At 48.6% G+C, this 24,302-nt stretch overlaps 2 protein-coding genes across 4 annotated transcripts in view; one reads left to right on the top strand and one right to left on the bottom strand.

The window, feature by feature from the left end:
* Positions 1–6,298, top strand: part of LIMK2 (LIM domain kinase 2) — a 32,681-nt gene extending 26,383 nt beyond the window's left edge. For all 3 annotated transcript variants that reach the window (XM_082065973.1, XM_082065971.1, XM_082065972.1), the window contains 3 exons: positions 1,025–1,080; positions 2,930–3,087; positions 3,517–6,298. In XM_082065973.1, coding sequence (XP_081922099.1) covers positions 1,025–1,080; positions 2,930–3,087; positions 3,517–3,673 — 371 coding nt within the window. In that variant the 3' untranslated portion in view covers positions 3,674–6,298. The remainder of the gene's footprint in view (positions 1–1,024; positions 1,081–2,929; positions 3,088–3,516) is intronic.
* Positions 6,299–6,437: 139 nt separating this feature from the next.
* PIK3IP1 (phosphoinositide-3-kinase interacting protein 1) lies at positions 6,438–13,332 on the bottom strand. Its single transcript, XM_082065975.1, has 6 exons — positions 12,948–13,332; positions 12,694–12,810; positions 12,475–12,591; positions 10,274–10,468; positions 10,076–10,154; positions 6,438–8,053 (listed from the first exon to the last, which is right to left on the bottom strand). The coding sequence occupies exons 1-6, from the start codon at positions 13,033–13,035 to the stop codon at positions 7,846–7,848; spliced, it is 804 nt and encodes a 267-aa protein (XP_081922101.1). The 5' UTR covers positions 13,036–13,332; the 3' UTR covers positions 6,438–7,845.
* Positions 13,333–24,302: the final 10,970 nt, after the last annotated feature.

Below are 24,302 nucleotides of genomic sequence, written 5' to 3'. Positions count from 1 at the left end.
GGAATCGTTAAACTCTGGGGTGAGGCTTATGTGTGCTGTTGCGTAGATCCAGGGAGAAGCCATCTGCTGCCAGGTTTGCTGAAGCCTCGGGATTGCAGTGGGAGTTGGCCACATGCAGGGAAATCTGGATTTTGGCATGCAGCCCTCAGTTGCATTAAGGATGAACTATGTCCCTTAAGGGAAAAACTGCCCCTGCAGGAGGTGAGGTGAGAGTGAAATACAAGGGATACAGTTTCCTCTTAACGAGCAGGTCTGTCTGAGCAGGCTGGGCAGTCTGGCTGGCTATGATGTCAGTATTGTCCAACATAGCCCCCCGGGGAAGGGAGGACTTGTCTCTTCTTCCCCGACTCAACTCTTCTCCATGTTGCTTTCTCGTGTGCTGTTCTGTGTGCCTTCTCTCAAGGCCCTACTGGAGCCTGAGGCTGCTTCTCAGAGCCTGTCTCAGACCTGGCATTTGTCTAGAGAACAGCAAGCATGTAGTCTGACATCATCTCCGAAAGCAAGGCTGTTTACCAGATATTGGCTTGCGAGGGGCGTGTCTGTAAGCTGACAATGGCATGCTGGAGCCAGTCTGCTTTCCCAGCTCCAAAGTGCTGCTAGTGTGTAATTTATTACCTCTGCAGTCACTGCAGCAGGAACTGGGCACTTGCTGGCTGCTGGGGAAGCTGAACGCTGACTTGGTGCATTATAGAGATGCACCGAAACAGCTGTCAGTGGAAAGGGGCAGAAGCCATCCATAGTTATCCTTAGTATTTCCTCAGACCTCTGATACACAAGGCTTCCCTGTGTTGTCCTTTAATTCCCCAGGAGAAGAAAGAAGTGGGGTTAAAGTATGTGATGGCAGGGTATAGGAAGATGCAGTTGGTATATGTTATCTTGGGACAACTGCCCCTACTCAGACTTAAGTCTCGTGTTACAGAGCCCTCTCGGGAATATGTTTAGTTAAGCTTTGGACTGGCAGCTCCTGGAATATCTGGGTGAGGAACTGTCTCTCACAGAGCTGAATGTCTTATGTCTCCTGCAGGACAGAGCTACGATGAGACAGTGGACATCTTTTCGTTTGGGATTGTTCTCTGTGAGGTAAGACCAGGACATTACATGGCGTCTTCAGTGGACTTCTTTCCCATCGCCATCTCCTTACACACGTTGTATCGGCCAGTTCTCTGTGTCTGAGTGTGCAGTCTGTGACCTAACAGCAGTGAATTAGGCTGGGAGTACAAGATTACCCAGTCCCTGTTCCTCAGGCAAGATAACTGTCTTGTAACTTTTTGTCCCAGGTAGAGTTTCTCCCTGGACTGAAAAAAATACAGGGGTTCCTCCTGGATGGAGAGAAGCTGTAAAAATGTCCATTAAGTTCTGATTGAGCTCTGGTGTCCATTTGAAAGTAGGCCTGTTCCCCAGAACTGTGATACTTCTTTCTTTTTCTACTGCCTCATTAAATTTGCTGTATAATCTCAGTAAATTCAGGGCCTCCGCTGTGGATGGCACTTCACTTCAAACAAGGGGAAACTGAAACCTCTTTGCAGGTTGATTAATGAAACTCGCACCCTGAAGTCCGTTCGCTTAGTTTCTTTCTGAGCCAATGTAGAGTCTTATATCAGGCTTTTCTGTCTGCAGAGCAAAGAGCGCCACTCCAAAGCTGCAAGGTATTTTCAGTTTAAAAGGTGTGTAAGACAGTGGAAATACCAATGAGAGGTGAGGTGTTAATGTGTACGGATAACACAGCAGTTATGGGAACACAGGGGAGACCAGCACGGTCTCATATTCAGTGTTTGGATGGAGACAAAGAAAATATCTGTGCATAAATCTTTGTGGCCTCATCTGGAGCTCTGTTTACACTGGACCCTCCTCTCAGAGAATGTTGTGGTTGTGAGTGATAGATGTAGGAACTTGAAAAATCTGTATGCGGGATTGAAACAATTGCTTAATCTAGAAAAAAGACAAATAAAGAGGTAGTAGGATATGAACTTTTTCCTTGTTGCCAAAATAAAGATGCTAAAAAAAGAAGTTACACACTCACACAGATAACAAAATAACCCTGCCAAAGTACATAATGGGCGTTCCACTGTCTAGCTACAGGATGTGGTTGTCCTGCTGAGTTATTGGCACAGAAAAGCCCGGGTGGTTATAAATAACACCCTTTTTGTGATACCCGATGAGGTTTTAAACCTAATACTCTTCCCCATGTGAGACTGTGCATCGACACTGACCTTGTCTGAGTCCAGCTCACCCCACAGCTCTCTACTGTGGGTTTCGTCCCTCTCATTACACTTTGAGTCCCCTGGTGCTGGAGGGGCTGGGTGGTGAGTGCTGGGCAGGGCTGCCCCCTGCTCCACCCAGCCCTTTCCTCTCGCCTGCAGCCTCCCCGGCTTTGGTTAGGTTGTTCTTCCCTCCACCCTCTGGCTGTGGGTGGGGTTGAATCTGCCAGTAGCAGAGCAACTGGGAATTTGTGGTGCTGTTGCCTTCACAGCATTGTTTAGGACAGATGTTTGCTGGTGGTGTGGTAAGGTGGTGTGAGAGGGAAGAGGTGATGCAGGCTGCGTTGATGACCTGCGATCAGGAGGGGCAGCAGCATCCCCGGCAGCACACAGCACAGTAGCTGATGCAGCAGCGAGACACTGTTGAGCTCTCTGCGAAGTGCACGCCATCCTGCATCTTCTAGCAGAGAAACCCTGGGGAGAACGAGAAGGTGTCTGTTGTTCCTTCACAACAGCGGCCACAGTGCCAGGTCTTGAAAAAGTTTCATGTGAATTTTGTCTTTATGCAGTGCCTTGCCCATTCCCTTGTGCAATTAGCCCCGTTGGAAAGGAGGAACAGGGTTTCTGCTCTTTCCCTTTCATTTTGAAGGAGCATCTGCCCAGTGCTGAAGTTCACTGTTAACATTCTGGAACTGCTGCTGTACTTAAGTGCTCCTCTCATTTTTCTCTAGATCATAGGTCAAGTTTATGCTGACCCGGACTGTCTCCCACGCACACTGGATTTTGGCCTTAATGTCAAGCTGTTCTGGGAGAAGTTTGTTCCTGCTGACTGTCCTCCAGCCTTTTTCCCTCTGGCTGCTATTTGCTGCAGACTGGAACCAGAAAGCCGGTAGGTTTGGGGTCCGGAGGACTTCTCTTTGTAAGCCTGGAGGATGTGTCTGTATGCCCTTAGTGGAAGGATTGCTCTGCACAGAGGGCGGAAGAAGGCTTGTGGGAATGCTCAAAAGTTTCCATGTGAGGAGAGACTAAAGACTCGTCAGCTTGGGAGAGAGACCACTCTATACGGTAGAGATCTCTGAAACAGAGAGGGTGAAGGGGTGATTGTTCAGGGTTTCTCATGTACAAAAAGCACCTTCCCAGCAGCTCCAAAATGTGAATAGTTCCTTTGGTTTCAGTTGTGAAACCTGTAGCTTCAGAACAGTGGTGATGCGAAGTGGGTTCCCAAGAGCCAAACCTCTCTGGTCTGGCTGTAAAAACAGCCCAGGCAGACGGGATCTTCACAACCTTCGAAGCTCACATTTCCTCATTGCTCTTCTAGGCCCCCTTTTTCCAAGCTGGAAGATTCCTTTGAAGCTCTCTCTCTCTACCTGGGGGAACTTGCCATCCCCCTTCCATCTGAGCTGGAGGAGCTGGACCACAACGTGAGTGTGCAGTACGGACTGAACCGTGACAAGCTACCTGAGAACACAACCTAGTCAGCTCGTCCCACTGCCTGCACCTCTTCCATGGGAGCTCAGATGGGTGATCGGGAGGGAGACGCACTTCAGCCACTTCCAGGGCATTAACGGGGCACCACGCTGTGCGTTTGCTGCATTGCCTCTCTCTCCCCACCCAGCACTCTTGGACATCCTGATTCACTGTGGATTTCTGGCATGTTTTGGAAGCAAAACGTTTCCTGCCAACTGCACCTGGGAAAGCTGCTCAACACTATTTTTCTGGCTTGAGAAATGTTTCTCTGGCCTTTTCAGGCTTCTTTACTGTGGTGCCTTAGAACTTGGCTGCAAGCTGTGAAGCCACCCTGGCTCGTCTGCCAGGGAGGGAATTGCTGTAGGAGACTCTGGGCAAGGACCAGCACTTCTGAAACTGCTTCTCCCACTGACTACCCTGCTCAGAAAGCTGGGGGAACGGGACATCCGCAAAAGGCCCCACCAGGACAGCGTGTGTGTGTGTGTATGTTTGTGCATGTGTTTTCCAAAACAACCCACTGAGATTTTTGGCCTCCAATGTGCATCAGGGGAGGGAAGGAAGAGCCCCAGGAACTGGGCAGCTCTCTTGAAATACCTTGTCTGTGGGGAAGCATGTATGAATTTTTGTTATGGTTTGGTTTTGTGGGTTTTTTCCTCTGCTTCTGAATACCTCCAGCAGCCTGCCTAGAAACACTAAGACAGCTCTAATGGTGAACAACACAGGCAGTAAATGAGCCACCTTGAGCCCACACGGCAAGTTTGCCTGCCCAAGAACCTTAACCTAGGTGAGAGTATTTGAACCTGAGTGGGTAGAACTGCACTAGGTGCTGGCTGTGGACATCCCTGCAGAACTGCAGCTGCTTGAGCTCTCAGCCTGTGGACATGAGGTGACAAAAAGGGTGGAAGATTGTGCTCTTCAGAAAGCTGAAGGTTTGAAGTGGCTCAGACTTCATACATGGACAATGGCAAAGTGGGACATGCCTGAGGTTATTTAAAGGATGGACTTGTCATGAACTGAAAAGTGCTGGAGAATGTCCCATCCTCCCAAGGGTGGCAGCTGCAGAACTAGTAATTCAGTTGTCATTACCTCATCCCTTCCTGCAGGCTTTGCAAGTTGCTCCCTTTGAAGGTCCTTCTTGCAGCTGCTGCTGTAGCACCTGATTCTCCAACCAGAAACTTTCCTCAGGGTCATTCCCTGCTTTTGGGGAGAAAAAGGGCTTGGAGTCACTGCGGGGCAGGTGAGGGTGTATTTTCTTCCAGCACTTCTTCCTCCCTGGGTGGGAGAAGGAAGAAAACTACAGCTGTAGTAGCTTGTGTGGCTGGCAGAACTGAACAAAAAGCTGGCTCAAGTCCTGCTCTGAAGTGTCACAAACATCTTGGTTTAACTGGATTTTTAGTGTGCTCCATTCTCCTCCGCCTCCCTTCCGTATTGAACAGTGGGGAATGGGTGTCAGTCTTTGCTGTTACTTTGATTTCCTCCCCCTACCCATGAGTTTAAAGTATTATGTAAAAATAACACGGGACCAGCCATCGCCTGACAAAGGTGTGTGTAGGGGGTGGTTTTAGTCTGTGTAGTGGTGTTTTAGAAACACTGGAGACTCCTCGTGCTGTGAGTCAGTGGAGGAGCCTCTCTGAACTGGGTCCAGTGGATTCAGGACTGTTAACAGATTTGCCCTTTCTTTCCCCCTCCCAGGCTGGTTTGTGAGGGGACCCCTGAAGGGGAGAGTCCTGGGTGATGTGTAGCTGGGGTTGATGAACTGTGATTTGCACAGCTCCATGTTCTAACTAAATTAAAGAGCAGTAAATGTATGCTATGAAAACAAGACGTTGTCGCAGTGTTACATAAAGCAGGAAGCGGTAACTTTCTCGGGTTTCTATTGTCACAAAATGGCAACATCAAAACTGCACAGATGAGGGATCATCTGAAACTCCCTTTCCTGAGCCAACGGGCTCTGCCACATTTATAGAACTACAGAGACACAGAGCAAGTGCTCTGTAGTACTATTTACCTGGCGTGATGGAAAGGGAGGAAGTTGTCACGTTCTGGTGATCGCTGGATTTTTTTAAGAGGAGACAGGAGTCAGAAGAACATGGAACTTCTCTCAATTTTCCTTCTCTGACCCAGGGATAAAAATACAGCCTGTTCTTGGAAACCACTTATTCTGAAATATGCAGTTCAAGTGGCATTTGTTAAGGCAACAACTGAACAAAAATGCTATGTCGGTGCCTCCTGTAACCTGCTGTGCTCTGTGTCCATCCCGCTTCCCAAAGCAAGGCCCCAAGGGAGGGAGCTGCTGCTGAGCAGCACCAGAGCAGAACTGACGTGTGTGGGGACAGGCGGGGGCTGCACCTGCGAGCATCCTCCCGTGGACCGGCCTGAGCATCCTCCCGTGGACCGGCCTGAGCATCCTCCCGTGGACCGGCCTGAGCATCCTCCCGTGGACCGGCCTGAGCATCCTCCCGTGGACCGGCCTGAGCATCTTCCCGTGGACCGGCCTGAGCATCCTCCCGTGGACCGGCCTGCACAGGCAGCACCGCTCACAGCCCAGCTGCCCCTCGGGGACAGCGTCCCCGTCCCAAACTGCCTGCAGGCAGCCTGGAAGGAAGCTCCGTGCCCCTTGTGGTGAGCAGAGGCACGGCTGGTAGGGATTTACCTTTGGGCCTGGCAAACTGAAGCGGCATCTTCCCTTCTCCTCCGTTCACAGTCTGCAACAAGCAACAGGACGCTGCTCTGGCAGGAGGAATGTACAGAAAGGCACAGTCCACACAGGTCTACAGAGCATTTTTCTTTTAAGCTTTAATGCAAGGTAGCACAATCTGCACCTTCTCATAATGAGGTATTTAAAACATTTTACAAAGAAATGGTATTCAAAGGTATTTAAAAATAAAACATTTCCCTTTTCTGAATCAAACATTAATACTAAAAACCCTGCTGCCAAGTGCTGCTCCCTGTTAGGCCCACAGCTATAAAGCAGATGGCTAGAAAACTTACTTGAATGGCTTGAATCCCCTGAGGTGGGGATGGATGTTTCCCTGAAGTGGCCTTGCCCTGGTGCCGTTTGGGAGACACTGCAGCAACCATCCCTTCCAAACCCCCTGAAACGCTAATAGAAGTTGTTACAAAACCTCTGTAATAGGGCCGGGCTCTGTAAGCAAGTAGTCTTGCTGCGCAAGCTGAGTGTGCGTGAAGGAGGCTGGGCCAGGAGCCAGGCCCTAACTTTGGGATCTTGTAGAGCAGCTGCCTTGTCCTGCCCTTAGAGCAAGAGCTTCTGCATCATGGCCGGGGTGACCTGCACAGCTGGCCCGGCCACTCTGTCCAGAGCTGGCTCTGTGCAAAGCCAAGGGAATTCAGAAAAGGATGTTATCAGTGCTCAACCTGCTATAGGTAGCTGAAGAGCAGTTTGTTTCCTTCACTCCACAACCGCTGGCCTTTGGTCTCCTGATGTGTATAAGCGAGCAGGAGGCACTGACCTCCTGGATGCCTACAACCGTGGCCGTGCCTGCAGCACCACAGGGGAATGGAGATGTGGCCTCAGTCCTGGAAGACCTGGATTTGTCGAGAGCTGCAGAAGAGCTTTTCCAAATTGACCCTGGGGCTAAACATACTGCTCCTGGCCAAAGCCATCCCTCAAATAAACTTCCTTGGAAAAAAAAAACTAATCCAGTAGCAGGATTCTGGACAGCATCTCCAGCCCTCAGCCACCAAAGCAAAAACACAGGAACTATAATCAGAGTGTAATTATCTAGCTAAGTCTGACGTGAAGCTCCCCTCAGTCCCTGCAGTACTGCTCCCTCCTGGGATCCAGGCTGAAACGTAAGTAACAGTGCACACCGTTAAATAGGAAAGGAACAGAAAAGAGGAAGCCAAGACCACATTCCAGGCTATGGGATCTGTGGCCAGTTGTGAGCCTGGCCCAACATCTCCCCCAGCTCACTGGCATGCCACCGAGACAGGTGGGAGGAAGCAGCAGGATCCACCACACCAGTCCCCAGTCGGCCATGTGCCAAACAGCGCCCTCAAACAGATCGTGATGAACAGCCTGTTGCTCCGTCCTTCTGCATCACCTTCGTCCGGCTTTCATCAAAAACAAAACAAAATAGAAAGGAACACACACAACCCCTGCACTCACAGTGGGAAGCTGGAGGCTTTGCTCAGGCTGTACCGCTCCTGCCCGAGCTGCTCAGGCACCAGGAGTGCCCGCCTGCCCCATGAGCGGGCCGCTGCCATCGCGGGCGTCCTCCACGGGCGTCTGGCTGGTGTGCACCACGATGGTGTTCTCATCTACGAGCTCGCAGGCAGGATTGCTGAACGCCGAGAGTGGCAGTGTGATGCGCTGCATTTCACGCTCATAAACCTTCTGTTCATGCTTTTCCTTCAGGTCTTTCCCCCTAGATTAAAAGAAAAAAAAAAAATATATATATATATATATGTACATGCTTAGGATGAACACCACTGCTCGGAGGCAGAGTCTCAGAACAGGTGATATAGTAGAAAATGAGAGTCTTTAAGAAACAGACTTTTCAGCTACACACAAAGGGCCAGAAACACCCCCTGCTGTAAAGCAGAGGACCCTATGTGAGCATCTTTGAAAAACAAACAGCCAAGTGATGCCTGTCCCTCCCTCACAAACTGTCTTATTCACTGACATTGCTACAGCTAACCAATGACTGTAAAGCCAGGCTTCTCCAAGCCACAGAGCTGACCAGTGTTCGCTTGTAGTCCCGCAGCACGGTCTGGTGCAGGCCCAGGGGGGCAGGAGACAGCGCAGGGCCCGCTGGGGCGGGAAAGAGCTTCCTAATGCGCCTCATCTGACAGAGACAAATACCGGAGGTGGTGACAGATTCTGCCTCTTGTTGCAGCAAACCAAGCTGTGTTGCAAATTAAGCTGTTCATGAAAGCACTAAAGCCTGCTTCAGAGCTGGCCCTGCCTTCTGCCACTGCAGCTAACAGGTTTATACCACAACCAGCTCCTCAAACTACCTCGCTCTTCAGTTGTTGCTAAGGGAGGCAACACCGCTGTAATTTGTACTGAAGAGGAATTGCCTTGCTTTAAAAATGGATGGCATTAATAGCGCGTTGTCTCCAGAAAAGCAACATGTACCAAAAGCTACTAAACCCATTAAAGGTTTCTCACCACACCTACCCAGACCTGCCAGCTCGCACATGCCATTTTAAGAGCACGGCAAGAAGAGAGAGGCAGCAAAGCTGCGCTGCAGCCCTGCTGTGAGCTCTCTGGGATCGAAGCAGCAAAGCTGCGTTTGGACAACGCTCAACACTGGTCTATTGCGTTTTCCTGCCGCAGAGGGGGTGAGGTGGGACAGCACCGCTCGCTGCTCCGGGGCTCGCGATCCGCCAGCAGAGCTGCTGGGCCTTCCTGGCAGCGCAGAAGCGCGTTGGCTGCTCCTCAAAGCTGCCTCAGGCGCGCGGCAGCGGCTGCCGCTCCTGCCAGCGCAACGACGGCGTTCTCTGAAGCGACACCTCAGATCACATTCCTCGACAAGCAGCGCTCTGTGTTTTGCCCCTTATGTAACAATTCCTCCCTCTGTTTTTTTTTTTTCCGTCAGCATTTATTATAAACAATTACATAAGGACATGTCCCAGCTTGGGAAAGGGCTCCTTCTGCTTGGTTGTGTCAGACTGCTGTCAAACAGCCAAAACACAGAACAAACCCTCCCAGAGGAGGGAGCCTGGGCCTTCACTTGCTGCAGCGACATTCACTGCTATTTGTCAACCAAGCTGCTTGCTATTACCACCAACCTCAAGCGCTGCTGAGCTACTGAAGCATTTCTGTCAAACACAGTCTAGTGGCTGAACAAATCCTAACTTAAGCGTGAATCAAAACTGACCTTCAAGTATGCAGGAGCTTTGGTAAAACGAACTTCGACAAAAAAAAGTGCTACTTGATATTCAGCTTCATAGGACATAAGGCACAAGTGGCAAAGAATTTGCCAATTGTTTTTCTGCTAAAGCTAGCTAGACTAGAGAAACCGGGAACAGGTGACCTGCTAGAAGGATTGTTCTCCTTCTCATCACAAAAGAAACTTCCTGTGAGTGCACGTGGGATCTGCTCTCTCCAGCTCTTATGTGAAATTCATGCATCTGGGAAAGCCACATCAAAGCATGCGTGCCCACATGCACAAAACCAAAAAATAAAGAGGCAGTTTGAGACTTTAAATGGGACAGAATACCACACTGATGGGTGAAATGGAGAAGAAGGGGATTAACTCTTAAATAGCTCTTTCCTCAGTGTGACAAGCGAAACTCTTGCACAACGTGCCATACTGAATCACATGCTTCTATCTGCCTTTTCATTAGGATCTGTTGGTTCTGCAGGTGCTCAGACATTCCTGCTCTATATATGTTGATTTATGCCTACACCAGCTTTTAGACAAAGGAGAAGAGCCACTGACCTCTTATAGATGTATCCCAGGACAATGCCAGCTCCGATGGTAATGATTATCACCATCATGATCAGCCCCAGCACATACCCTGCGAAGAGAGAAAATAAAGAGACAAAATTAGAGGCAGTAGACTAGCTATTTCGGAGCCTCAAGACAAATCCATCCTCCCAGAATTACAGGATCCATCACACAATCCTGGGTTTATACCTAGTGTCCCCAAGTCCTTCTTTTCTTTGGAGTTCATCTGTACTCTCTGGCTGATGCCAATGACAGGCTGCACAGCGGCTGCCTCGCTGCGGGAGGGCAAGCTCTCAGCCGCTTCAAACACCCGGTCGACCTCCTGAGAAGTATTAACTGCTGCTGTAGGGACTGGGGCTGCGGCAGTGGTGGCATCTGTGGCATCTGTTGAAAAAAGATATATAAAATACAAAGCATGGATGAGTACTGCAAAACAACACGTGCCTTGTGAGTGGGACAGATCTAGATTGGTATCACTGCACCGCCTTCAAAATACACTGATGAGCGCTTGTTCCCTCTTAGGTTGTTGCCAGAAATTCTGCAGGCACACAAGAAATGTGCTCTGCCCCACACTTTCCTCTGACGTGAGCCTAACTAAGAGTGCAAGGCACCAGCACAGACAGGACAGGAGTCAGACAGTAAAGCGAAACCCAGGTTCAAGGCATGAATCCAGGAGATGCACACTGACTTCATTTAGTGTATAGATCAAAATACAGGCTGCAGCTTCAATCACGCTGAACAGGCAGGAACAAGATTATGAGAATCGCCATCCCAAATCTCCCAGGAGCCTATTTATCTCTCTTGTGCCTCAATCTTCCTGACACAGGAAGGTTTGATGGCATGAGACTCCAGATGGTGTGAAAACAACCTGGGGACGTTCTTCTTACCCAGCTCCTTTTTGCAGCCATGTGGCCAACTCCTTTAGCAGGATGGACAGGCTAAGCCGAGCAGCACAGCCACTGACTATGGAAGTACAGCAAGTTCCTCCTCAGCCAGAGCCCAAACAAAGGTGCATAAGGATGGACGCTCATAGCACAGACTCCTTCCCAGCCCTGTGGGGTTTTTATCAACAGCATGAAAGATTTTCAAGGTAGCTCCTTCTTTCATGACACAGTTCAAATGGAAGCTGTAGTGCAGTAGAAGTTACAATAGTGGAAAGCAGGTATCTACTACCTGCCCAGAACAAAAAAACTCCTACTTTTGGCAGTGCTATGGACAGTATGCAACCACACCTGAAAACTCTCCAGCTGAATCTCACCCCACAGCTGGCAATAACTCCACATGGCTTTTCTATCTGCAGCCATTTTGAGTCCCCAGTGGAATGTGAAATGGAAGCACAGGTGAGGAGGTAAAGATAGGAAATCAAGGTCTGTGCACTGCACTGTGACTTTACGCAGGGCCAGCCAGAGAAGCTGAACTAAGGGGAGCTGCAGGACACAACTACAGGAAAAAGGTGACCACTCTGAGACACAAAAATAGCCAAACCCCTTAAACATGCAAATGGTGCATTGGCTGATCGGTCAGGTAACTCTCCTGATCCAAAAGCTGCAGGACTGTTTCAATTAAAGGGTCTTGACAGCAAAACATTTGTTTTGCTTCATTTTTAGGGAAAAGCAGGCAAAAAACAAGCCAAGTGAAGAGGCGGGTGTATGTGTGTGGGAAAGTGTTTACATGCACGGACAGCAATCCCGAGGGACAGCGGAGTGCGAAAATATTGAGGGGCTCAGAAATAAGTAAACAGCTCAAAAAACCCCGAGTGGTTACTTTGGCCTCAGTCAATACTGACATCTCCTCTCCCTAAAACGGGCTTCAGCTCCAGTTGTCTTCACAAACTGCTTCCCACCCTGACTACCCAGGAGCAACCCAGTGTTCGGGGTTTTCCATTTCTTACAGTCCTCCCTTCAGTTCTCATTTTCTCCAAGTTCTTTCCCCCCACCTGTACCCAAATTCACTCTAGCACTCCTTTAGCAGCAGGACACTCGTTTAGACAGCAATAACATGCCCCAAAGGAATGGTCTACCAACACCTCTGCAGTTCGTAGATGCCCAGATCTCAGCCTTGCGCAACACAGCCAAGGAGCCCTATAGTAACCAGTGACACGGGAGGGGAGCAAGGCTCTGCACAGACCTTTTCTGGCACTAATGGAAAAGCTCAAGGGGCGGAGCACGGCACAGCTGGGAGGCAGATGTGCACCCACAGGGGTGGAGGGAAGCCCCGGGTACACTCTGTTCCTGGGGGAGGGCTGCGGGTGCTGCCAGCGCCGGGGTTGTTTGTGCGCACGGGGACCCCACCCTGGTGACAAACCCGGCCCCCAGCGGCAGGAGGCCGCCGGGAGAGCGGTGACCCGGGGAGGGCAGGAGGACAAGGGCAGCGGCTGGGGCAGCTCCTACCTGAGCACGGGGCGATGTCGCAGGGTCTCCGCTCGGGATCCCCAGCGGCGCCTCGGATGTAGCACCAGGGAGCGGCGGCGCCGTCCGGGTTTCTGCAACTGTTGTGGTCCTCGGCGACTGTCGGAGGGTGCCGGGCGGTCAGCGCGGGGAGCGCCGCGGCCCCAGCGCCCCGCTCACCCGATATCACCCGCGCCGACCCCCCCCGGCCCCCGGACCCACCTGCCGGGAGCGCGGCGCCGGGGCCGCTCCGCACCGCCAGCCAGTTGAGGCACGGGGCGCCGCCGGAGGCCACTCGCCGGCTCCCGCGGTAGGACGCGCCGTTGCCGCGGAGGCACTCTGCGGAGAGACCAGGCCAGGCCATAAGGGCGGGCCGGGCAGCCCCCGCCGCCCCCCGCCCTCCCCAGGGGGTCTCCCCGCTTCGGGCCACCCTTTGTCCCGCAGCACAAAGCCGGGTCCCCCGGGGCGGCACTCACCCTCGGCGCCGCGGGCAGCCGCCAGCAGCAGCGAGCCCAGCAGCACGGCGCCCAGCGCCGCCGCCCGCCGCGGGCCCCCGCGCAGCATCCTCGGCCCGGGCTGCGAGGAGCCACCGCCAGCCCGGCCGCGCAGCTCGGCTCCGCTCGGCTCCGCTCGGCGCCGCGGCGAGACCTGCCCCGGCTCTTCCCTCCCCGGTAAACAACCGCCGGGCTGCGCTCCCCCCCCGCCCCGCAGCCGGGTCCTAGCGCTGCCGCTGCCCGCCCCCGGGCGGCTCCCGGCCCCGCGGAGAGCCCCGGGAGGGGAAGGGGCGGCCTCCGCGGGGCAGAGCTCGGGGCAGCGGCTGCTGCTCTGCCGTGTCCGCAGGGGATCCCCCGCCCCAGAGCCCCGGGACCGGCGCAGCGGTGGGTGTTCGGTACCGCGGGGGCTGTTTGGCTCGGGAGGAACGCGGGGACGCGTTCCCGAAACGCAGCTCCGCACCCCTGTCCTGTCCCCTACAGCCGCGGGCGGTTCTTGGGCCAGAAGAGGAGACTCCCGACACGGAACTAGGCTGGAAACGCTGGCTGTGGCAGGGAAAAAGTTCATCTTCAGAGACCCGAAATTCCAGTCTCCTCTAGAGAACGACCACAAAGGACTCAACTCTCCTGCTCTGGTTCTCCCTTTGGGTTCCCGTAGACTTACAGAGAGAGACCATGCACAGGGGGCACACACCACCACAAAAGCTGTGCTCCTCCACATTAAAAGTTTGCCTTCTCTCCTCTGCTAATTGATTGCTTTCCTTTGACTCCACTTACTCTAAGAGCTGTGCCTGCTTATAGAAAAACAATGTAAACAGCTCAAAAATGCTTCATTCTATTGCAGGCATACTGCGACCATGATAAAGCCTCTCTGCAGACATTTCAAATGGGTTCCAGGGGACACCTGTGTTTTCAAACAGGTCTTCAGACACTGCAACATCAGCAACTGTGCACAAGCATCTGGAGTCATCACCAACATTCCTGTTTTACCCCAGTGAGAAACAAGCAGCTGGATACTTGGTGCTGTCCGGCGAGGAGCTCTCGAAGGTGGCCTGGGCAGCTGCTGGGTTTGCAGCCAAGGCACAGACTGCAGCGCAAGGTGCTATTTCTGGCTTTCCCACACAGCTCCTGACCTTGGTCAATCTGTTGGCTTCACTTCTTTGTGCTTTCCCTTCCTCTTTGTTACATGAGGTACAATCAAAACCCTCCTTCTCAGAAAAGGACGGGGAAGTTCCCTCCTTTTAAAGTGCTCTGAAATCACATGGAAAGGACTGAACACATGAAGAGTATTTCTATGCCAGGAAGCTGCACATTGCATTCAGTGTTTGATGAATCACTTTGGGGGGCAGTGCTGGCTGGAGCAGCGTCCTTCCCTCCCGCTCCCAGATGCTCCCACCCTGCAGTGCTCTCTGTCACGCTGCTGCCGGTACTTGTGGGACAAGCAGGCTCAAGGCGCTGATCCAGCCCAACTTTTGCCCTTTCCTCACCAGGTCACGCACACTTTAACCCTTTACAGCCAGGTCACCTGCTGCATCCAGTCCACAATGGAGCCACAAAAACAGATGTACCAGCATGACACAGGGGTAATGAGGAAAACAGGTCAATTAAGCACCACTACCACCCAACATGAAACAATAACTCTTAGTGCCTGTGTGTGATTCAGGCCTTAACAATATGATTTAACACTACAGGAAATAATGTCAAATTAAAAGAAAAACCTGCAGCCAGGTTGTAGAAAACAAAACCCCATGTATGTCGGACCTGAGCAACACGAGCAGCTAAGACGTGTGCTGTACAGCATTATGCTCGTTGTCTGCACAGACACCCAGTCACTGCATTCCTTGTGCTCTCCAGTTACTCTCTGTGCAGACAAGGCGAACTGGAGTAAGCAAGAATTTCTAATAAGGGCTATTGAATCAGGCCGCCTGTTTGTAATAGCCCTTCATGGGATATTTTATGGGACAAATTCCGTTCAGTCAGAAACTGCAGGGCCACAAATGCATCCAGCAGCACAGTCTGTCCAAAATAGTTTGCAGAGGGATGCCAACGTGTACAATTAATTTCTTTTAGCTCATTTCATAAGACTAACTAATGCTTCCATGCCATCTTGCACAGAAAGCACCTCCCCCTGTACATGTTGATCCAAGAACTGGGCAGTAATGTCTGTGGAAACAAACCTCAGACCTTCCCAGCTCTCGCTCCTGTTATGTAACCAGATAAATCTGCACTTCTCATTACACCCAGCCAAGTTCCAGCAAACAACTTGAGTTTCTAGTCCACAGAAGAACAATGGGGAATCTGGGAGAAATGCGAAAACCTTCATATTAACGGTAAAGATCAAAGTCTTTTCCATGACTGACTTCTACGTGTATTTTTTTCCTCTTTCATCTCCAGCTTTCTCCACGATGAGGGAAGATTTGCGCCTGGCAGTTTCACAGAGTTAAGTTTAATAGGATGCCAGGTGGCAGCTGGCAAAGGCAGACTCCATTGCTCTTTCTTCTGTTTGGGAATGGATTTGCTCTTCTTGCTACAGTTTTAGAGATTAAACCTGACGGTACTTCCTAGGACTTGATTTTAAAGTAGCTACCCAAACTATAAGCTAATAGCTCTGCAACTACACCCTCACATAGTTTACATGTAAAAATCTGTAGGTATATACACATACAGATACCATAATGCATAGACACATCCACAAACACTTCACAGGAGAACAGATATGCTATTTTTAGGAATGAGGGACATTAAGCACCCTCCTTAAACTCAGTGCGAACCAGTTTCAGCTGTGAGCTGGTACCTTTCTGCTGTTTATTTATACAGGTTCTGGAATGAACAATGTCTGCTTTTTCTCCCTCCTGTCTGTCAGTTGCTCTTTCTTGTTCGTTTGTTCCACTTGTGTATGGGGAGTTTCCTTAAAGAAAGACAAAACCAACCCAAGGAAGGTTCCATACAGCACAGCACGCTGTGCCAAGGGAGGCAGCACACGTACGGCTCCGGAAGGACTCGGCGAGATCTCAAACGCACCCACCTTGTGTGGCCGCAGCCACGTATGTTCAGATCTTCCCAGGCAAAAGTTCTTCTAAACTCCTGTGAAAGAACATACTTTATTACCTAATCTCACTAAATATGATGCTGGGGGGAACTAAGCAAAACAAGTTTTCTAATCGAAGTATTCTTTCCTAGCCAAATTAATGTGGATTGCTTACAATGGAAAAAGTTGACCATTGCCCTCCTTGTGACAGGGCATACGTCATGTCCCTGTAGCCTCCCCTTTCTTCTTTCTAGGCAAACAAAAATAATGCTGCCAATTTTTCGTCAAAACTAGTTTTCCTAAACTTCTTTTCATTCCAGTTCACCACTTCTCCTATTTTTCGGCTTCCTCCATAAACTGTAACACCCGAGAAAGAAGATAATAACTCTGAGGCCTCATCCACCATAAATAGAATAATTAGAGCAATTTGTGCTTAAAGGTTAAAATCTGTAAGCATCAAATGCTACTAAACACTATTAAGTACTTACAACTCCAACAAAAGCAGGTTTTTTTACTCCTTTGTTGCTTATTTCTGGATCATGAAAATAACTGTGGGTCTCACCTGTAAAAAGCCTCCTGTAGGCAATGATGTAGGAATCAGAAACAAATGTTTTATTCCTAACCTAGAAACAATCTGAATAGAAGAAAAAGAAAAATCAGGGCTGTAACAAAAGGATCAGGTGTTGAGTTTAGGAAACAGAGTATAACCAACAATCTAGACAGAGACAGTCACTGCAAAGGGGCCGGTGCGGAGCCGCAGAGCCGCCCGCGCTGTGTCCCCTGGGCCCCCTCCATCTGCAGCGGGAGCCGCCGCTCCGCCAGCGCCAGCCGCAGCTCCAAGGGCTAACGAGGGAGCCTGCGGAAGCAAAACAACCATATGTGATATTTGAACTGGTTCAGACTGGCTCAGAGTTCGCTCCACTAACTCAAAGTGCCTTCTCAGATGAGCTTTCTGTGTGGGCTGTAAGAAAAGGCGAGCGAGCAACCGGGGTCCTATTGTTCACTGGGCGAGCAGCACTGCAGCGACACTTTTCTAGCATTAAGAGATTAGCGCTAAATACTCTCAGCAATCACTGACTTAAGAAATTCCACACACTGAGTCCCCTCTCACAGCAACACTTCTTTGTCCTGTTTGCCACAAACCGTGCAGCGCCTTTCCACAATTCCCTCAGCAGTGTGATGGGCCCCACAGCCCGCAGACACTCGTGTTCACACGGGTCCACGGTGGCTGTTGTCAGGGATGCAGCGTGGCCCCCAGCCCTCAGCTCTCTGAAATCACAGACGCTGCTGTACCTGCTGCCCAGCGCGGGTGTCTCCTAGCGAGGCACCACAGAACTGTAGCAGTATTGTTAGGAATAAGGTACAGCTGTGCAAAGATGCTTCAGCCCCCGGTTGCACTCTGTTTTTCTAGACTGCTGCTGACAGAAGCCAGAGCATGCATTTTTAAGGGTGGAGGAAGGGAAGTTATTTTAAAAGATACTGTGATCTGCTCTGAGAACACATAGGTTGATGCTTTGAGGCAAGAAGAGGAACCTTCCTCTGAATTCTTTGCCCAATTTGTTGTTTGATCTTAGGCAAGCTTCTGCCTCAGTTTCCCATGTTAATAGCACTTACGTCACAGAGGCAGAAAGGATTAAATGTCTGCAAAGTGCTTTGAAAGCTGCAATACATACATGATGAAATAGTATTCAAAGGGAAGGAATCATGAAGAGGGATATGCATGGACGCTCCTAAGATGTTCTCGAGTTCTACATGTGTGGTGCTGAAAAGCATGGGTACATGAAGAGCACAAATAATCATTAATGCAGGAAGAAAAATGGAATGGGTGTGTTTGTTTTTCAAGGTATCAAAGTACCTTTGTAGATTTCTTGTTTCTCAGTTCACCACTGTGCACAGCAGTAACTAGCAAAGCTAAGCAGCCAGATAAACCAACATTCATTCTTGCTAGAAAATGTCAATCTAAAAATAAGGGTTTATCTGCATGAGAAACATGAAAAAGGCAGCAGCAAAACATCCGGCAATCTGAGCCAAAGAGAATAAAAACTTCTGTTCTGGTATCTGTTCAAATTAACCTCCAGTGAACTGGGCAGGACCATTAAATATCCCTCTCCCAATCTTTCACTCACCATGGAAGCTGATTTCACAAACAGAAGTGACAGCTCAGAACTCTGCTGTTTTATCTTCATGGAATATTATCAGATTAAGAGTTAGATTCCATTGTGGAAAGCATGAGGTCAGAGTTGCATTTAAAGATGCAAAACTTCAATTTATCTCAAAAATACACCATGTCTAAATAGCACAACAACCCATTACAAGCAAGCAACCCATATCCCATGCCAACAGAAAGGCAGTAAGGTTGTAAGCTTGTACACATAAAAACATCTATTTTCTTATCTATTTAGGGTTTGGGAATGGGATGGGACTCATCAGCATAACAGCAGAGCCCCTTTTTGTGATGGGTCTCTTTGTAATTCAACACGGGGGCAGAGAAAGAGACCAAATCTTCCAGTAGAGCTACTAGTGTTTCCTCATAAAAACGCAGGATTCAGGGACATTTACAATGCAGAGCTCTCACCTCTGGGTTTTATTCTCTTATCTGACCTGAAAGCAGATAAGAACCATTGGGGACCGTGGAAGCTGCTTCTCCACAGGTGTTTGCCCGAAGGCTGTGGGAGGAGTCGCTTATTTTAGGAAGTTGCCCTTTCTTTCCTTTGTAAAAAGGCAAACCTCTTTATTGTCTCTTTGGGTTGCACACATGCCATAGGCATGCAGAGAGAGCCTTTTTCATCACTCTTATATACGCACATAGACTTTTTTTTTTTACATCTGTTCACAAAGGCAAAGACTCCGTTCCTTAAGTATGTTTACAAAATAGGGCAAACCTCGGTTGTTATTTTGGTCTTGAATTTGCTGTTCTTTAAAAAAGTTGGGGCTCAAACTGGCACCACCACAAGGAGGCAAAAAGACTAGGAAGGAACAAAGTAAAGTTTCACCTCATACTTATTTCTTTAGAATAAAATGGTGTTGAGTTAGAACACAGTGCGCTTGACAAATGACCCAGCACCTGAGACAGGCAGGCCAGAAGCACTGCAAAAATACATTTATATATTCCGTCTCATTTTTATTATCGCTGCCTTCCAGGTATTCAGTGAGAACAATATCAAATTCCACATAGATACTTCTTGGTCCATCCACTTACGCTAAAAGAATCCAAGAAATCTCATCACACAGCCCCACAAAAATGATTTTCTCATCAAAATAAGACCATCCTGATACACGTTGCAACCTGCCCATGACACCAGGCGCTTTCATTTAGAGCTGTGGAGATGGGCAAAGGCAGGAGCTGTCTCTGAAAAGATCAAGGTTTTGAGATACAAGCAATACAGGCTGGTTCTCTGTGCACTCACCGTCTCTGTCTGTCTCCAGGAAATGAATGCATGCAGCCTGCAGAGTTTAATTCTCTTTTGGTTTATTACTATTTAAAAATCAATTTTTGTATCCCCTTCTACAGAGGCTTCCACCTTCCAACAGAACATACAAAAAATACACACAATAGAAAAAAAAAATAAAATAAGATAGGTAGGTAAGTTGCTTTATACAAACAGGTCCCTAAGAACCCAAAAAGGCTAAAACAGGCTCGGTTTCAATAGAAGCAGGCCCATAAATAGGCAAGAGACTTCATTCAAGTAGGGAAAGAGTCATCCATCCTCACCTAAGATCCTTTCTTGCTCACACTGAAGACAGTGGGAGGATTCCCAACAACTTCAATAGAAGCAGGATTGGGATTCATCAGAGCCAATGGCAAACTTCTCCGCTCCTTCCCTTCCAAGGCACTGTCTCTTCCATGCGGCGTGCGGCCAGGGAAAACCGCCAGTTCTCCTGGCTCATCCCACACTCACGTTTCAGTTGTTCACTCTACAGGACATCTGAGAACAGCCTTTTACTTTCTCTCTTACACTATGTATTTGCACTCATCGCAGCAAACTTTCCAATTACAACAGTACTGAAGAGAAATTGTGAGCCCAAGAACAAGGCTTGGTTGATCATCTAAGAGCCAGCAGTCAGTCTGACAACTTTGCAGAGGGCTTTTAAAAATTGCCTGGAGAAGGCACTGCAGCCAAAAAGCTATTAGAAAGCATGAGACTGATCTTTTGTAAAAGCACTTACCCAAGCTCACCATGGGACTGCAGCAAGCTCAGGAGCATCGATGGCTGCCAGGGGCTGTATGAGGTGACCCCGAGGTCCACATGGAACCCAGGAGCTGGGAGGAAGTCACTGAAACACCAGTGAGACACCAGTGACCTCCTTCCTTCAGCACATCTCAGCTCAGAGCACTTCCACGTCTCCAGAACTGCAGTACAAGTAGAGAGGCCACCCAGGAAAAGTTTTATTCACATAAACCCTGAGAGCAGATCAATAGTGCCAGGCAGCCTTTAAATTAATTTAAATATTTCACCTTTCAGGAAAAACATGGCCAAATGTTTGTTTTAACTTTGCGTTATGTCTGAAGTCAATGCAGAGTTCAGCACCAGCACTGTGCAGCACAATCTGGCCAGTCAATCAGATCTTGAAACATTTTTACCCAAGGGTTCTCATCACCTCATTAGATGGGAACGAATCACAGGAAGAGGCTACAAACGACACAAGGTGCTAATTCTTTACAAACAGGCAGTCATTATCCCCTACCACAGAGCAAACAGCTGTGGTTTTTCACCAACATGCTTCAACCCTTCCAGCCATCACCACAACCCCTCTTGGCCAGGCTTCCTGCTCCTGCTCTGCACCACTCTGCAGTTATGTCACATAACCATTCCTAAGTTTTTTTAATTACTTTTTAGCCAACCAGTTCTCTGGTTTGTTTAACAGCTAACAGGGTTGCTCGCAGGGCCGTACACACGCTGCCACGGGGCTGGGTGGAGGAGCCAAGGAGCAGGCAGAACCACACGGGGCCAGTGTTGCTGCTGCTGACTCTGAGCCAGAGAAGGCGCCTCGGGCTGCAGCCCCAGCGCCCCAACACGCTGCCCCAACACGCTGCCGCCTTCTCGCAGGGACACGGAGCAGCACACCGGGCTGAACGCCAACTGTTCCCACAGGCTCGTCCACAACAGCTGAAGGATCTTGTTTTGAAAAGGATGTTCAGGATAAAAACATGGGACTCTCTCAGGAGACATGGGAATCATCCAGAATCTCTTTTCCCTTTTCAGTTTTCCATTTGTTTTCCCCTCTTTACTCATTTGTTTTGTCTCTTGGGGTGGAACTGAGAGCATAAGCTCAGAGATGCACTGTAAGCTTATATTCAATTAAAACTCAGGGGCTGGGCCCAGACAAAAGGTGAATGGTACAAAGCTGGCTTAATTTACATTAAAATATCCATAATGCTGTTAAGGTATATTCATAATGCTGAAAAAGCAAACACATTCCGTGGTTCTGTTTGGCACTTGCTCCCAGAGTTTCTGCCATGCTGAACAATTGAAAATACCCGATTATTTTTGTGGGTGATAAAGAAAAGCCTTTCCTGTTTCGTTACTTAAAATGTTGGTAGCTGTTTTTACACTTTGTCCATTTGTCTCTCATGAAACCCAAAGAGAGCTCTTGCTCTCCATCCATTCTTCCAACACTGAAGTCCTTTGAAGTTTACTTTGGCATCTACTTCCTCAAGCAAGCACCTTAACAAAAAATTAAAGCTGAAAGTGGGACCCCACTCCAGACTCAAGACAAATTCAGATACTGATTTCTAGAAACAAAGATTTAGTGAAAAAAACAAGACACTAAAGTTACAACAGAGCCTACAAAATCTAGGTTAGCTTTCACACTATCAATTCATTAGTTGAGTTAGATAGACATTCAGTTACACAGCTCTTCTATTCAAGTCATTCTTACTGCTGACAGCAGTGGAGGGAGGAACAATAATTTCAGGGAATACGTGGGAAATAACAAATATTCCCTAAGTGACTGGCACTCAAACAGGTCTCAAATTGTGACTGGGCATTTGAATTATTCAGAAGATTGGTAGGCAGACCAACTCCACACCATCTAGGCTTTAAAAACCAAACCAAAACAATCATCCCTCCCCAACACATAATACTTTGCCCTACTACATTTAAGGCACTGGATTGAGAGAAGGAAAAATCTGTGTTCAATTTCTGGTTCTGCTATCAATATCCCATGTCACCACGGGCAAATCACTTCAGACTGAGAGCTCACGCGCACCACGTTCCCATGCGTCAGGTGAGCCGCACCGGAGCATCTGTCTGCACACATCTAGCGCATCGCAAATGCAAAGTAACGTCACTTAACTCAGTAAGGAATAAATTCACATTAAATTGCTTTACCTTGCATTTGTTGTGGATTAACAGTACACAAAGATAAATTCAGGCCACAAAAGAAGCCTGATGAAAAGTCTGTGCCCCTACATTCATCACAACACTTAAGCATGCATGCAAACAGTTTTTAGTCCTTATTTCACTCATTCACCTATACACATATATTCCTTTTTTGTCTGTCTTTAATGTTTAGATTTTAAGTCACTGAAGATGTTTCTATCAAACCCAATACACGAGGGTCTGAGCCTCAGCTGAGGGGTTTAAGGACTCCTACCATAAAAAGAAATACTACAACTCTGATTATCAGCATTTGTATGAACTGCAGTTGCCGTGCTGGCAGAGGAGTGCACTGACTCAATGTCGACTGGAGTCCCACCAAAGAAGATAATAAGGAACAGAGGGCTGGCCCAAAATGAGAACTATCATCTATACACTGAAATGCCAATTAAAAATGTCACAGAAACAAGTTAAGTGAGGTCGCAGCTCAGTGCACATGAAGTGTTTCCCTTTCAACTCTGAACTTATAAGGCCGAGTTTTCTGTTTGGATCTATCTTCTGTTCCATGAGAAGCAGACATTTCCCAAAGTATAGAATATAAAGAATTTGCACGTAGGTTAAATCAGTATCCAGAACAGAACGATGTGCCTCTGAACAAGCAAAAAGCTCTGCAAACACTCCACTGCTAAAGATCTGCCCAAACTACTGCTGGCACTAGTCTGCACCGGCCTCTTGCGCTGGTGCAAATCTCTCCCATATACACTGGGATGATCTAGAACTGCCATTTCAGGATTGTTAACTTCCTGCCTAATTGTTTCCCTGTCCACTAGCCTGAGAGGTAAGCAGCTTTCAATGTGCTCGTGACAACTTAGTAAGCATTTTCTTTGACAAACGAAATGCACAGTTAGTGTTTTAGAAAGCTTCCTTCTCAGTTCAAGGCTTTTCATTTGTTCATCAGGTCAAATTAAATTCTGATATGCATTGCCAAAATTCAACCCACCAGTAAGACTAAAATCAGTGGAGATAAATGTAGGATGAAAATATCCTATAATCTGAACTTGGCTTTCGGAGTTGAATTTTATGACTAGGACCTCCTCTTGGAGTGCATATAGGAACATCGGGGACACAAACTTCTATCTTTCAGAATATAGCCTCAATTCAACAAAAATTCTCCAGGTGGCTTAGATATGAGCTATTAGTAAATCAGAGTGACTGCAGGTGTTTTTCTAATCGCAGCGAATTGTGACACTGACTGGAAAGCCTGCTCCATCTTGAGCTGCTTGGCATCTTACAAGGTTGTCTCATCATGGTCTAAGATGTGTAAGATGTTTTGTTACCTTTCCAAAATGTCCTGTTGCTACTTGCCAGCTAAGCTTACCAGCACAGCAACAGCAATTCCATTAAGCTTTAGTTTAAAGGTGGATGGTGGGTTTTTGCTTGTGTTTTTTTTTCTTCCCTTTTAAATGAGACTCACACCTATTCCAGGGATTCTGGGGAAGATGAATGGAGAAGAACGTGTCCTTCAGTCTCCCAACACAGATTTATAGCAAAACATCAAGTCCGCTGCAACATGCTCTCAATTTAGAAAGTGCTGGTGCTATAAAGAGAAAGCCATTGATTATTCGTCCTTGGTTTATAATACTCAAGTACAAAAAAGCAGCTTCTTACAAGAGAGAAGTTGGGGCTTTCAAATCTGTAGAATTTAGAACATCACTCCAAAATCCATATACTTACAAAAGGCTCTATAATTGTAACATAAAAACGAACTGGGAATGTTTCTTATTTCAGTTATGCGTAAGCAGCAGGGTTTGGATTAGGAGCACCTGGGCAACGCAATTCGTGTCACAACGGCAGTGTGTGGCTATGTCCACATCTCCTGCGAAGGAGGCAGGTCCTGCCCTGAGCCGGCCTGTCCTGCCCCAGCACTGCACTGATGATGGAGACAGCGACTGTTCCATAGAACGCAAGTTTGGTGTGGGACTTGGGCTCTTC

The sequence above is a fragment of the Streptopelia decaocto genome (genome assembly GCF_964273445.1).
Source record: "Streptopelia decaocto genome assembly, chromosome: 15".
NCBI classification, from domain to species: domain Eukaryota; kingdom Metazoa; phylum Chordata; class Aves; order Columbiformes; family Columbidae; genus Streptopelia; species Streptopelia decaocto.
The sequence above is the reverse complement of the archived record's forward strand: the minus strand, read 5'-3'. Positions and strand labels throughout refer to the sequence as shown.